Raw genomic sequence first — 14107 nt, 5'->3', positions numbered from 1 at the left:
TTCCAAGTAGCTCAGGGTAGTGTACATGGGTCTTCTCCCCCCGCCCCCCTACAGTTCATCACAACAAACCTATTAAGTAGGTATGTGGTATATTAAATATGGGAGTGTCTCCTCCCATATTTTCCTGATTGGACCTAAAGGCCATTATCTCCGGGGTTTTCCAGGTGCCCCTGTCAAATTAGGTGAGGCAGGTGACTACAAGAGAGGGGACCATTTTAGTGATGGCACCCCATCTGTGGAATGCCCTCTCCAGATGGCGCCTACAGTATGGTCTTTCCAGCACCAGATGAAGACCTCTTAATTTTCCCAGAAATTTTAGAAACTCTTTAGTGCTTTTAGATCTTTGCACTGTTTGACCGCTGTTGCTGGTTTTACTCTTGTTTTTATCATGTGCTGCTACTTTTTAAAATTCAAATTGTGTTATTATTGTTTTATTGTTACTTTGTATTTTGTTTTTAATTTGTGCACTGCCCAGAGAACTTCAGTTATTGGTTTAAAAATGTAATAAGCAAACATACATTACCTATTACAGAAAGTCTATTTTTCTTTTCTGTCACTCTGAAAACTGTATTATCTAAATCTTCCAGTGATGGTACAGGCTCCTAAAAAAATAAAAAATCTCCACTCTTACAAAAATGTTCAGATTACAAAGGCATCAAGAAGCATGAAAGTTTAAACTGTGTAAAGTACTTCCAAACTGTGAGAAATATATCTGTCAACAATACATATTACCCTTTTGACCCATAGGAGAAAAGTTTTGCATTTCTCTCATACAGTGATAGTAATCAGCAGTAATAGATGAAAAATAGCTGATATCACATTTTTAGCATCTTTTAAACCAAGGTGGGGAACCTCTTTCAGCCCAAGGCCAAATTCAATTTCAGAGGAGCTCTTGGGGCCACATTCCAGGCTGGAGGCAACAGGGGCAGGGCCAGAGGTAAAAGGGGCGGGACCAAAAATGCGAATACCACCAGCATATTGTAGCTTAAAGCTGTTACTGCCAATAACAAAGCATTAGGAGAGGCACTGTACATCGCCCAGAGTGGTCGGCCAGATGGGTGATTAAGAAATTTAAATAATAAATAAATAAAATTTCAACCTTTCAGAATGTGGAAAAAACTGCACAAGAATGGCACCAAATGATTGGTGGTTGGGGGAAAGGGGTGTGGCTATCTGGGGAACCCTGGAGGGCCCAATGTGGGCTGTGGGCCTGAGGTTCCCCAACCCTCCTTTAAACTGTCCTGGGCTGTGTCTTTACTGCTCTGATGAGGCAAATAGTAGGAAGTTTGCATCCTGTAAGGTAGGAATGTGGTGCTGCATAATCCAGTGCTTGCTACAGCAGTTCAATGTCTATGCACACTCTAGGAGAATTTGCCATCTGGATCTTGAGCAAATAATTTGTGACTAAACAAACTATGTTATATTAAAAGACCATGGGCTTTGGAGTCATGGACACATGACGTAAAGAATAATTTTAATGTAGCAAGCTCATTTATGTAATATTTTATAGGTTAGATCCAGACTTGCCCTGCCATTCACAGAAGGGCTCTTTCCATTCACATAAGGAACTGGTTTTCCAACAGAGGCTCTCTTCTGGAAGGAGGGGTGGCAATTTTTGCTAATTCCCTCTTCTGCCCACAGCACCAGTCCCATGCTGTTCCAGAGGTTCTCCAACCCTCCAGAGCAGCTTGTTAAGAGACACAGAGGGCTGCAGGGGGAAGGAGAAAATGGTGAACAACATTGCACTGTCCCCTTCCTCCAGAACAAGCTGAACTCTGCTGAGCAGAAGTATGGATCCAATCCTATATGTATAAAAATGTGTTACATGCACACACCTGTGTGTTTCCATGGGCAACAAGTAATATCTTGAGGCTCTTCATGTGAACACTTCGATCAAGGAGCTCTACAGCTTTGTCCAAGTCATCCTGGGTAGCTAATGGGATCACCAACTACATGGGAGAAACACACAGAGAACATAGTCACAATATCCACAGCTGGCGTGTGTGGTTGAGGTACAACAGTTTCCCTGACCTGAGGAATTAAGCTGAACAGAGCAACACCCAAGTGCCTTCCATAACTAATGACTGGCATAACTTGGCTGGCAGCATGGTATAAAGAAGAAGGAAAGGGAGTGTGAGATGGATATGAGCATTACAGGGAAGTAGCTAAGGAGGAACAGTAGCCAGAGGAAGATACTGATACTGTGCAAGGCACTGAAACTCAACCCACAAGGCTCTCCCACTATACCATCTAACCTAGTTTCTAAGGTTCCCCTAGGCACAGCAAGTTTCTTTGGAACCAGATTACTTTTTTAAAATCCAAGAGCCTTAGGATGCCAAGTTCTGCATAGGTTATTAAATGTTAAACGTTCAAAATGAAAGACATCAATTTTCTTCTGGATACAAGTTACCCTCAGATTTCTCCCATGAAAACTAGTAAGCAAACAAAACCAAGTAGATTAGTGTGTTGCCTCAGCCGTGGGCCTTGAACTCTTAGGTTAGAAGTGACAAGACAGTGATAAATCAGACTCAAAGGTTTGCTTACAAGTAGTACTTTATTGGGTAACTTACAGCACACAGGCGTACCCAATGGTTGGATCAGACAGCTTCTCTGAACCTCGAGCCATTGGGTTCAACAGGTCTTACACTCTACAGGTTAACAATAAGCAGAACAACAGCAGCACGCGCCCCTAGCATTCATTCTCAGCATAGGCTAGAAGTGTTTGGTTCTCAGGCACAGCCACATGTAAACAGACTTTGCTTCCCAGGCACATCAGAGATTAAGACTCTCCTCATTAGCAAGGAATGCACCAAGAAGGCTTTTATTGGCCTTTTGACTCATCTGCACATGCTCAGAGGCTTACTAGCATGGGAATTGCACCAATAATGAACTTAAGCAAGCAGTATGGATCTCCAGGCCCCTCTAACACTACAAATGACTTGGCTAGGCTCCTGGGGCCAATACAATTAGACACACATGCAGCATCATGTAATACATTTTCAGAATTCTTCGATGTAAAAGAACCAAAGCAGATTACTAACCCTATCTATTTCACATGGTGGCTGCTTGAAACCATCATTCTATTTTGATAGTCTTGTACAATAGCTCAGACCTTCTGCCAAGCAGCAAAGTATAATGCATGGTGATCTGCAAGCTTATGAGCCATTGGCATCTACCATACACATGAACGATTTCATACGTGAACTGGACATTCATACATACAAATGCATACACACTTTGCCTAGTAGCTGTAATTTTTTTCTCTCTCAAAAGGGGTGGAAGGATCACAGTTATGTCTATTGCACCACATTTACATGGTGGCAAATATATGTATTCCTGAGGCACTGGTCTGCTTCCTACTATGCACAGGACCTAACTGACCAGCCAGATGTCTGAACCAGCCCTATGTGTAAGGACTGACCAATGGGAGGAAAGTTTACTTGCAATGAACTCATCACATCTAAATGCATGATCCAAACCCAATCTTGCCCTATAATTTCCTTTGGCAAGACTGCCCCCTGGTTAAATATTTTTAAATTCTGCTTCACATACTACTATACTTTTAAAATTGATTTTTGGCTTCACATGATACAGGCCTAAAAATGAGAAAGAACATGAGCCTTTAATATCACATACATCTGTTAACCATTTAAGTTATAATGTTGTTTGGTATTTCTCTCCTTTTGCACAAGCTGTAAACAAGATTTTAAAAGCCAGGGGATTATATTTAGAAGAGGTCCTCATGTGTTTGAACTAGTATTGAGATTTATTTTTGTACACAGTATCTATTTATTATACTTCTATACTGCCCAATAGCCAAAGCTCTCTGGACATACTCCATCTCATGGAACAAACATCAGGTTCAGAGCAAGCAACAGGCATCTTAAGTGTGGTGGCTAGAGTGGCCAATAGTAAAAAGGAGGAAGAAGCAGTCATCAGCAGGAAGCAGATTCCATTGAGCTTCCCAGAACTGATAAAGGACAAGTGCTGTGTCTTTGGCACCTGGCCCTGTGTAGTCACAGTCAAGGTAAAATGGGCTGCCACTACAAGTGGGTTTTTTTTCAACCTTTGTAATAATGAACTGTTTAATCATGATGATATATTAGTGGAAGAACTCTCATCTGAATTAATTTTTATTGTTGTCTTGCTACAAAGATGATTGTCTCTTCACTTTCACACAGTGGCTGCATTTGCACAGAACAGTAAGCCAGGATGCTGGTGAATCCTGACTTACCATAAATGAGCTGCTCCTACTTTACTCTTTCCATGAGCAGCTAAACTAATCAAAAATAGAAAGCTTTACCATGACATCTGAAACTGGGATGCTGGCTTGCTGCACCCTTTACAAACCAGTATCATAAACAGGGTTTGTTCTTTGTTTACACATCCTGGCTTGTTCAGATAGCACAGTTAAGTTTTTATTTCTCGTTAGTTTATATGTGCTAGTGACAGGAGCCAAGTGGGAGTGAGTGAGTGGAGACATGATACAAGTGTAAGAAATTATGCATGGTGTGGAGAAAATGGACAGGGAGACATTTGTCCCCCTCTCTCATAATACTAGAACCCAAAGTCATCCCATGAAGCAGATTGGTGGGAGATTCAGGACAGATAGAAGTACTTCTTCACACAGCACATAGTTAAACTATGGAATTCACTACCACAAGATGTAGTGATAGCCTTATCCTCCATGAATTTGTTTAATCCCCTTTTAAAGCCATCCAAATTGCTGGCTATCATCAGCTACTAGTCCTGATGGCTATATGTTACCTCCAGTATCAGAGGCAGTATACCCCTGTAATCCATTTGCTGGGGAATGTGAGCAAGAGGATGCTACTGCACTCATGTCCTAGTTGTGGATTTCCCACAGGAAACTGGTTGACCACTGTGTGAATGGAATGCTGGACTACACGGACATTTGGTTTGATCCAGCATGGCCCTTACGTTTTTATGAGTGAAGCAGCACACGGCTTGTTCAAAGTAACATATTTACTGAAAGTCTTATCGCTATTTCATGGGAGGCATCGGGATGGAAGATGATGCTGTTATACTATTATGAAAGCAAAAAGCACAATGCACAAAGTGGATTGCAGCCTATCGGTAACTTTCAAAATATGCCCAAATTAGGTCTCAAGTATTAAATCTCAAGGCTATCAAATGTGCACCATAAATAGTTTCAGGAATCATTATTTTACCTCATTATTGCTGTAAAGCAAATTCATAGGCTGTCCAAAGGCAACTTTAGCTTTTGATGCAAGATCTTCTAGCTTGACAGGTCTAGGGAACTGTAGAATTCTGTAATACACAGTATGGGTTTGGTGGGAAAAAGCCATAGACATGAAAACAAGTAGTTATTTACTACAATTATGAAACTGTAATTTTTTCTCATGAAACAATAACGTCTAGAAAAAAGAAAAGCAAGCTTTCATAAGGTTTAGGACTTGCCCTCAATAACTAAACTGTATGGGTTGTATCCAATGGTTGTGTAAGCAGAAGGCAGTTCACGCAACCAATATTTCTCTTCTCTTCCTCCTCTCTCCCGTGGGTCAGAGGCGCTCCTGAACAGTGAGGCTAGAGTGGAAGTGGGTAATTTCCTGAAATCAGGCAGGTGGATTTTGTTCAGCAAGAGCACTGAATACAACCCTACCTATGTAAAAAAAGGTTACTGAAAACTCAAAAAGAGCACCAAAAATAAATAATCCTAAATTTGGGTAAGTGAATCCTACTAAGCATCTGGTTGCTGCTGGATACTGCAATAGTACAGCTGGGGACAAGGCAACCTGAAAGACTGCTTTCTCCCATACGAGACTGTCCAGTTCTTAAGATCTTCTGGAGAGGCCCTTCTTTCAATACCACTGCCTTCAAAGATGTGTTTGGTGGCTACCTGAGAGAGGGCCTTTTTAGTGCCTGCTTCTAGGCTGTGGAACTCCCTTCCAAGGGAGGCTAGGTTTGCTCCCTTTCTGTTGTCCTTCCACCAGCAGGCAAAGACCGTTTTATTCAAGAAGGCCTTTGGCCTGTAAGTGGGTTTGTTGGGTTGGGTGCTGTTTTTAATAATATTTTTTTCTGTAATTATGCTTTTATTGTATTTTAATGTATTGATTTATTGCTTTAATCAATTTTAATTGTTTCTGTAAGCTGCCCTAAGTGCGGTGTGGTAAAAAGGCAGGGTACAAATAAAATAAACGAATACATTTCAGAATATTGCTTCAACCCAGCTGCAATAATTTTTGTATAAAGTAGTAATCAAATAGCAGCTCACACACACACACTTCATAAGAGGTAGGTTAATGAGCTAATTAGCAGCATAAGTAAGGTTTTTATCAGGCTTTTATGAATTTTGTGGCATTAGAAAACCAGGCTTAGAAGAGATCTGTTTAAGATATGCAGCAGGCTTACTGTGTGAATCAATACCCCATATATTAAGAAAAACTCTCCTAATTTGAGGTATTTCAACTCATCCAAGCCTTTTCTAGGAAATTAATTCTATACCAAAGGCAAAACCTCTTGAGGCTCTCTCTCAGATACATGCTGAGGTAAAACCCTGAAGAACAGAACTGGCCTTTGTAGATTTGTGCTCCCAATAACCTGAAGTCAGTCTTGGCACAAAAAGAACAAAAACTAGCTCATTTTTGAGATATGATCTCTCTGAACATTAGTAACTGACTCAGTCAAAAAATGAGCACCACTGACAACAGGTTCATGAAGTCTACCAGCCACCCCTACCCCCCAACATCTCCCTTGAGATTATTTGGGGAATGGCTGGATGGTGTGAGAACACTGGTGACCCTAGTTTACATTTATATTTACATTTATTTTGAAAATCAAAATAAAAAGATTAAGGTATATTGCTCCTCATTCTGTTCTAGGAACACAGAGCAACAACACAAAATCCCACCTGAAATTCTTCCATACATCTGCATACATTTTAGCAGTGTACTTACATTTTTGTTTTCAAAATATTGAGGTTGGTTGAACAGCTGTCTATTTCTTTCTCTCAAGAGAAGTCACTACACAATAAAGCTATAAAATATTCTGAATGGATTCTGGAGACTAAAAAATAGTTCAATTGAAGTCATGAACTAGCAACAGAGATACTAGAATGGATTATTGTGTTTACCTTTTCTCTCCTCGATGTTCAAATTTGACTCGGATGTCATTCTGTAAGAAAATTATACACACATATCAAAAAACAAAATTGGGAATAAATATCATTTGTTAACTAGAGTTTGCAAGTATTCCTCCCTAGATTATAGAGGGTCAACAAATATTCCCACATATTTGAAACAACATTCTTTGGTAATGGACAAAAATAGGAAGTGGGAATTTGGGAAATGCATTACCCTAGTACACAGCACACATCTGTTTAAAATCTGTTCTGCAACACTGTATCCCTTTCATTTCCCTCCTAATTTGGAAAGTATGCACACCACAAGGTGGAACATTCCCAGGAAGTAAAAATCACTCACATCAAATGCAGACACAGATTCTTCACTGTGTTAGGCGAACACGTTACAGGATTACCTGTTTTTTCGGTGAAGAAGATTTTGCTTTTCCCGTTTCTTGTAAAGGCAATGCAGGACGACTTATCTTATGAAGGACTGCCAAATCCTGCATGATTGAATCCAAAGCTTGCTGCTCATCTATTAAGAAAGAAGCCACTCATGGTAAAAAAAAAAAATCCCCTTAAAAACAAGTAAGAGCTATCATTTTAAGGAATATCTCTGATAAAACAAGTAGGATCTGAAGATGGTTCATGTGATACCTTTTAAGAGCATTCATAATGTGAATCTCAAGACTGTCCAATATTATTACATGAACTGCTTTGAATTCTAACTTGCATTGTTAGGATAGCAAGCTTCTGAACTCCACAGATTACTTGTTTGCTGAAGAGCTGTGTGCCACATAAAGCATGCTACCCTACCAATGCAGTTGTCTAATTAAAAAGCTGCTAGATCACTTGCCTATCCCAGGAAGCATCACAGGAGACACCCTCGTAATATAACATAAATCTAATATATTAATTAGAATTTAAATTAAATGTAAGACTAGGAAACACATGATACAATCAGAAAACAAAGCATTATATAAAATAGAAAACATTGATATATTAAATCCCATGCAAAACATGACAAGACAACCAGCCCACATCATCTAGCTTAATTTATACATCTATTACTGTAATATCAATAGCAGTTGTTATGGTGCTCCTTCATTCGGTTTAGTTTTATTCCAGTAAACTATTAATGGTTGCCAAATCTTTAATGTTGTAGTAACATCTTCCCATCCATATTTGTCTACATGCTGTAAATTCATTACCATTACATGCCAGTCTTTTCTCAACCACTCTTCCACAAAGGACTTCTAAGTATTTTTCCAGTTTTAACTGGTATAATTTTGGCCACAGGCTACAGACTGCCTGCTGTATTTCGGTGTTTCTTTCTAAAATGGCTTCTGGTATCTTTCAAACAAGGAAGCTTGCAGCTTAAATTAAAGTTCATGCTCTATCATCTACTTATTTATAAAAATATTTTTTACACTGACACTACATTGTAATTTTAACTAGTGTCTAAGAAAAATAATACCCTAAATGGTTTGCCATATAAACACTCTTTCACAAGACACTCAGTTCTAATTTTTTTTAAAGTGGTTTGTACAGCTTTGCAGCCAAGTAGAGCTTGTGATGCCCCTAGAGACATCTACTGCTGTATTTAACGGCTCACTGTCACCATTTAAGGCACTTTAATCTGTGACCCACTGCACCCTCAAGCATAAATGGCTACTAGTCATAATGGCTATATACTACCTCCAGTATGCCTCTCAATACCAGTTGCTGAGAAACACAAGCAGGAGCCTACATATATGTCCAGCTTGTGGGCTTCTCATAAGCATCTATTCAGCCACTGGGAACAGAATGTTGGACTAACCAGCAGTAATGTAGGTGCTCCGGAAAATTTTGAATTGGAAAATCTTCCGATGCAAACTAGGCTAATTTGCGTAGGTTCATTTGCATCAGAAAATTCTCAGTTTCCACAGGAAAATCACTAGAGAGTGATCTAATTTAGGATGTTTACTAAATACAAGTAAAATAAACAATGCTAAAATAGTACCCCATGTTAATTTTTTGTCTCAATACACCACAAGTATGTGATCTGAAATAGTTGAGGAGAAAAGTTAAAGCACACTTATATTCACAAAAGACGCCAACCCATTGTGGTTGACTAGCCATACACTGTGGGTTGTTTTGCGCACAGTGTGTGGTTTGTGTACCCAGCAGATGATCAGGCACACAACCCACAGCACATCAGCTGTTTCTACCTGTTCCCCCTTGGTCCTCCAGCCAGCTCCACCAAGGGGACTTGGCGGCAGAACCCATCTTGTCTGTCGCCAAACCCCCATCCCCACTCAAATCACGACTGGAGCCCCCTCCCCCTTTTCACATTTTCTCAGCCCCATTTTATGTGTGCAAATGCCCCCCCCCTTTTAATCGGTTATTCGCAGTTGTGCACTTGCACAACTGTTGGTATCCAAAATATAGAGGCTTGCCTTGGCTGCTCCCTTTATGTTTGACCTGTCAAACATACAAGATAAAAGGAAGGCTAGACTGTAAAGAGGCTGGTTTGACAGCCTTTGATAGTTGACAGGTGGGGAAACAAAGTATAGCTCACCCCCTAGGCAAGGCTATCCCCAAACTTCAACGTGTTGCCCTGTTAAGAATCCCCGTCTGCCTGAGTCCCCAGCAACCTGTTTCCAGGGTGCCTGACACACCACCCCCTTTTTCTCTCCTGAATGCACTAACTGCTTCTAGTTTTACAGCTGTGAAACTAGAAGCAGTTACTGCATATGGGAAAGAAAAAGGGAGTGACATGCACTTTTATATGAAATGGAGTCTCTTTCCAGCAGATCTTTAAGTTTCCCCCCTTTTCCCTCCTGTTTCCACTAGTCACGCTCGAGTTTGACAGCTCCTTTGACAGCTGTCAGACCTGGGAACAGCTAATAGAAAATGAGTGAAAAAGGGGCGGAATGCACTTTTATATGAAAACATGCTGCCGACTTGGGGTGGGGTGGACTAGAAGGAGGCACCCCCAAGGGCCAGGGCAAGAGTTTAAATCCCGGGGGTCACTCGGCTAACTGGGTGTTCTCGAGCATTTTTCCCACCTGTCAATATCTATTGACTTTCCCCACCCATTCCCAAGGGATTGTGCAGCAAGACTTGAGCAGATTAGTGAGAGAAGATGAGGAAATCTGGAAAGAGAACTTGCAGGATTGCTGCTTCCAAGGCTAAACTAAGCTACTCGGGCTATCTCAAAGTATTCAGATGATACACAAGCACTTCTAGGAATAAAACGTCTGTCATGGATATTATTTAACACTAAATGTTACAAGGAAGTGATTTAATATTAACTCAAAGGAAAAGCTCACGTATGAAAGGTATGCTCATGTACGAAGAAGGCTTTCTCGACTAATTTAGACAGCATACATAGATGAAAAATGGTAGATCAGTTTATGAAATTGCAAGTGAACACTAGTTTATTGTCATCTAAAAATATCTAACTGTAAAGTATTTCAGGAGTCAGCAGGTAGAAGATGAAGAACAACATCTGGCTGCTGACCCAACTCATGAGAAAAAAATGGTCTGGCTTGCTCTTGTGTCTTTATAACGGCAACTCTACTTACGGGAATGAATAGGTGAAGCTTTTCTCAGCTTGGAGATAAACACTATCCCTTAATAATGTCTGCACGCCAAGTCAATGTTAAAAAGTATATCTACAGAGGTTAGCTGAAACTTGCCAACACTAGCTAGAGTGAAGTGGCCTGCTAAATCCTGAGACAAAAAAAGAGAGGTTTGGCAGCAAGAGCAGCATGTGTGGTAAGAGGACATGCCAGCAGGCAGCTTTAGTTGGGGAGGAGGAGGGCAGTATCTGTCACTCTAAGCTAAATTAACTGGTAACTAAGGCTATACACAACCCTTCATAAAGGACACTCACAATTTTCCCCAAGTTAACAATTTTGAGACGAACACGTGGAAGTAGATTTCCAAACTGTAATAAATACACTTGCAAATTATCAGGGGGTGTGGTCCATATTCAGAAACTTCTGCATTGTGGACACAAGACAGGTGTTTGAGCACTTTATCAAATTCAAGAACTCACCCATAGTGGCAGCCAGCCAGCAAATCTGAATTTCAGAAGAATGGCTCTCCCATTAGAATCCTTTTATTGCCTATAGAAACTACAAAAAAGAATAAATGATAATACTGATGAGAGTAAGCAGTTTAGAAATGACTATAATTGCAGGCATCCCGCCCCCCAAAAGCCACTGCCCAGACTTTAAATGTAATAAGCCACTGGCAGACGGAGAAAATGGAGGGAATAGTGCCAAAAATTAGCAAAGCTTTACCATAACTACCCCCAACAGCTTCATCATCAGGCAGTATGGGTTAAGATTACAATAGGAATACCTTGTCCATTGTATTAGATGCAGCAGAAGGTCCAAAAATGCGATACAATGAACTCAGGTTTAGTTTTTGCTGGATTATCATATCTCTCAAACCACAGTCCCCATTCACAGAAGTCCACATTATCATGGAGCAGAAACATGTTCTGCCAACTGCATCACCACTATACAGGGTTTTGTTAGTCTTGTACATCTTAAAGCTTATACTGGAATTATAATACACAGTCCAGTAATAAACTATAGTGGGGATCACTAAAAGGTGGAGACTAGACTCATGAGCAACTTAGAAGAGCCTTATGGATGGGTTGTCAGGAGCAAAGGAGAGGGACAACACTGGTAAAATTTAAATGATTCTTTGTAAAATAAATGCCCGAGTTTGACTCCTTCAGGCAAAAAACTGAAGCCCACTTTAAATAACGTTGAGACTGTGGTTATACATACACTCACAGGACTGAATGAAATTCAATATCTGCCTACATGAGTGATTAACTCAACATTTTCCTGTGTAAAATTGATTCAGCCAGCAATGGAGCTGTAGTGGAACTATTTGCAAATCTGGACAAGGGACAGACCCTTACACACTCTCATCCCCATGCCCATTATATCTGGTAATAAAAGTGAGGCAAGTCCACTTTCTTTCTGAGTCACTGGGTTGGAGTAAACTGGTATCCTGATTTGGTTCTTTAGCATTGTTCTGTATAAGTAGTACTTACCACTGTAACTTTTATGGATTTCTAAATTAAAGTGGCACAATTGAAAGATGGCACACAAGCAACTAATAATTCACCAACAGTATAGAGAAAGACAACACTGCCAGGCCTCAAGGGCAGTCTTTTTAACAGACTAGCCTCTCATTGTGGTGTAAGCCCAGGACAGTTTTAAAAGCAGATGTCTAGCAACAAGCATAGGATAAAGGCAAGTCTACACACATTTCTACTGCAGTATCCACAGAGATTCAGATCTTGTACTTTAATCTGACCCTTTTGTACAAAAAGAATTTCCACTATTCACCTAGCTAGCCATCATTACATGCAGCATATCTGGAATCAAAGCAGCTATGACTCCAAACATTCATGCATTAAAAAATCACAATATGGATTTTATATGCTCCTTTCTATGCAGGTATTTTAAAAATTAATAATTTTACCACAATACAGCCACAACCTGGGCCTCATCAGATGTTTGCTGGGATGGCGGGGACTGCACATGTGTATGCACGCACATTCACACACAACTCATGCACACACATGGGTTGCTGTGTGGGGGTTGTTGGTGAAGAGAAGCGGCTACAGCCTGCTCCCTACCTCAGCCAGATCAAACCAACTGTTGCTTTACCAATGATTTTCTGGGATTTTAGGAAGAAAAACACAGTCTAGGAATGGGTTCTATGCTTCCTGCCATACAAGCCCTGTTCCTACAGCACTCTAGGAAGCAGGCAGGAGCCTCTGAGCACTGCTTCCTAGGAAGCCCTGGGACACTCTAGGAACAGGACATCTATGGCAGGACAGACCACTCCTAGCGTTTTGTCTCTCTTTTTTGAGTGTCGCCACTATTTTTTCAATAGCATAAGATGCTGTGAGTCTGTGAGATGCTGCCAGACAGATATATTTATTTATTTATTACATTTATTAATCGCCCATCTGACTGGTCACCCAGCCACTCTGGGCGATGTACAACCCACCATAAACAATTTAAAACAATAAAATCTTGGGGGAGAGGCTGCCTGTGGCGTGGAAGTCACACTTTTTACACCTCTGCCCTAGTGTCACATTCTTACCATTCAGCTGTGGGAAAGTTTGGCATACCTTCATTCTGAACTCAGGAACAGTGCACACAGAACAGCCGCCATGTGTAGGCAGCTCTCCACAGCAGTAAGGTATTTGTATGCTACAGCACACTACAAGCATTCCACATACCACCTCAAACTATGGTGTAAGGAAAAATTCCAATTTGCGCAGAAAGGCGCTGCATATGAATTCCCTGCACCATGTAGACATCTGCTATGGAGAGCAATTTGGAACAGCTTTCAAATGATGGCCACTTCATGCGTACTGCCTGTTAAATGTTTCTGGTAGGCCCCATCCCAAAATAGGAGTAGCATAACACTAACTGATGGACTTACTTCACACCGTACTTGGAAGACTCCACCCAGTGTCTTTTGTTAAAATGAGCCCCATGTCATAAAATGAGCCCCATGTTATTATTATTATTAAATTATTATTAAATTATATACGCCCATCTGGCCAGTCACCCATAAAATAAGCCTCAATGAGGCAGGGTATCCTTTGAACTTGCTTACTTAAAGTATAAGGGATGTCCAATTTTTTAAGCGGGGGTGGGGGGAGAGATATTGCTGTATCATCCAGCTTTAAGGGGCATTTCATTAAAAGTGACAATAGCTAACAAGGAATATTTCTAGTATCAGAATGGGTAGACTACCTCAGATATATCTTTAATCCTTCCCCTGCTCTGAGCCCAACAGCTCTTATTTCCTTACTTTGTTGTTGTTGTTCAGTCGTTCAGTCGTGTCCGACTCTTCGTGACCCCATGGACCATAGCACGCCAGGCCTTCCTGTCCTGCGCTCTCTCCCGGAGCATGCTCAAGTTCATATTCATTGCATCCGTGATGCTATCTAGCCATCTCATCCTCTGCCGT

At 40.7% G+C, this 14107-nt stretch overlaps 1 protein-coding gene across 2 annotated transcripts in view; it reads right to left on the bottom strand.

Annotated features, from left to right (window-relative positions):
- MAP3K2 (mitogen-activated protein kinase kinase kinase 2) overlaps positions 1-14107 on the bottom strand; it is a 46975-nt gene that overhangs the window by 19667 nt on the left and 13201 nt on the right. For both annotated transcript variants that reach the window (XM_084806606.1, XM_084806597.1), the window contains exons 2-7: positions 11148-11226; positions 7519-7637; positions 7115-7155; positions 5193-5292; positions 1836-1949; positions 524-602 (exon numbers count right to left, since the gene is read on the bottom strand). In XM_084806606.1, the coding sequence (XP_084662732.1) occupies positions 524-602; positions 1836-1949; positions 5193-5292; positions 7115-7155; positions 7519-7637; positions 11148-11151 (457 nt within the window). In that variant the 5' untranslated portion in view covers positions 11152-11226. The remainder of the gene's footprint in view (positions 1-523; positions 603-1835; positions 1950-5192; positions 5293-7114; positions 7156-7518; positions 7638-11147; positions 11227-14107) is intronic.

This window comes from Heloderma suspectum, chromosome 1 (genome assembly GCF_057233095.1).
Source record: "Heloderma suspectum isolate Gila_16-S chromosome 1, 16-S_ref, whole genome shotgun sequence".
Classification (NCBI taxonomy): Eukaryota; Metazoa; Chordata; class Lepidosauria; order Squamata; family Helodermatidae; genus Heloderma; species Heloderma suspectum.
This window is presented reverse-complemented; position numbering and strand designations above follow the sequence as displayed.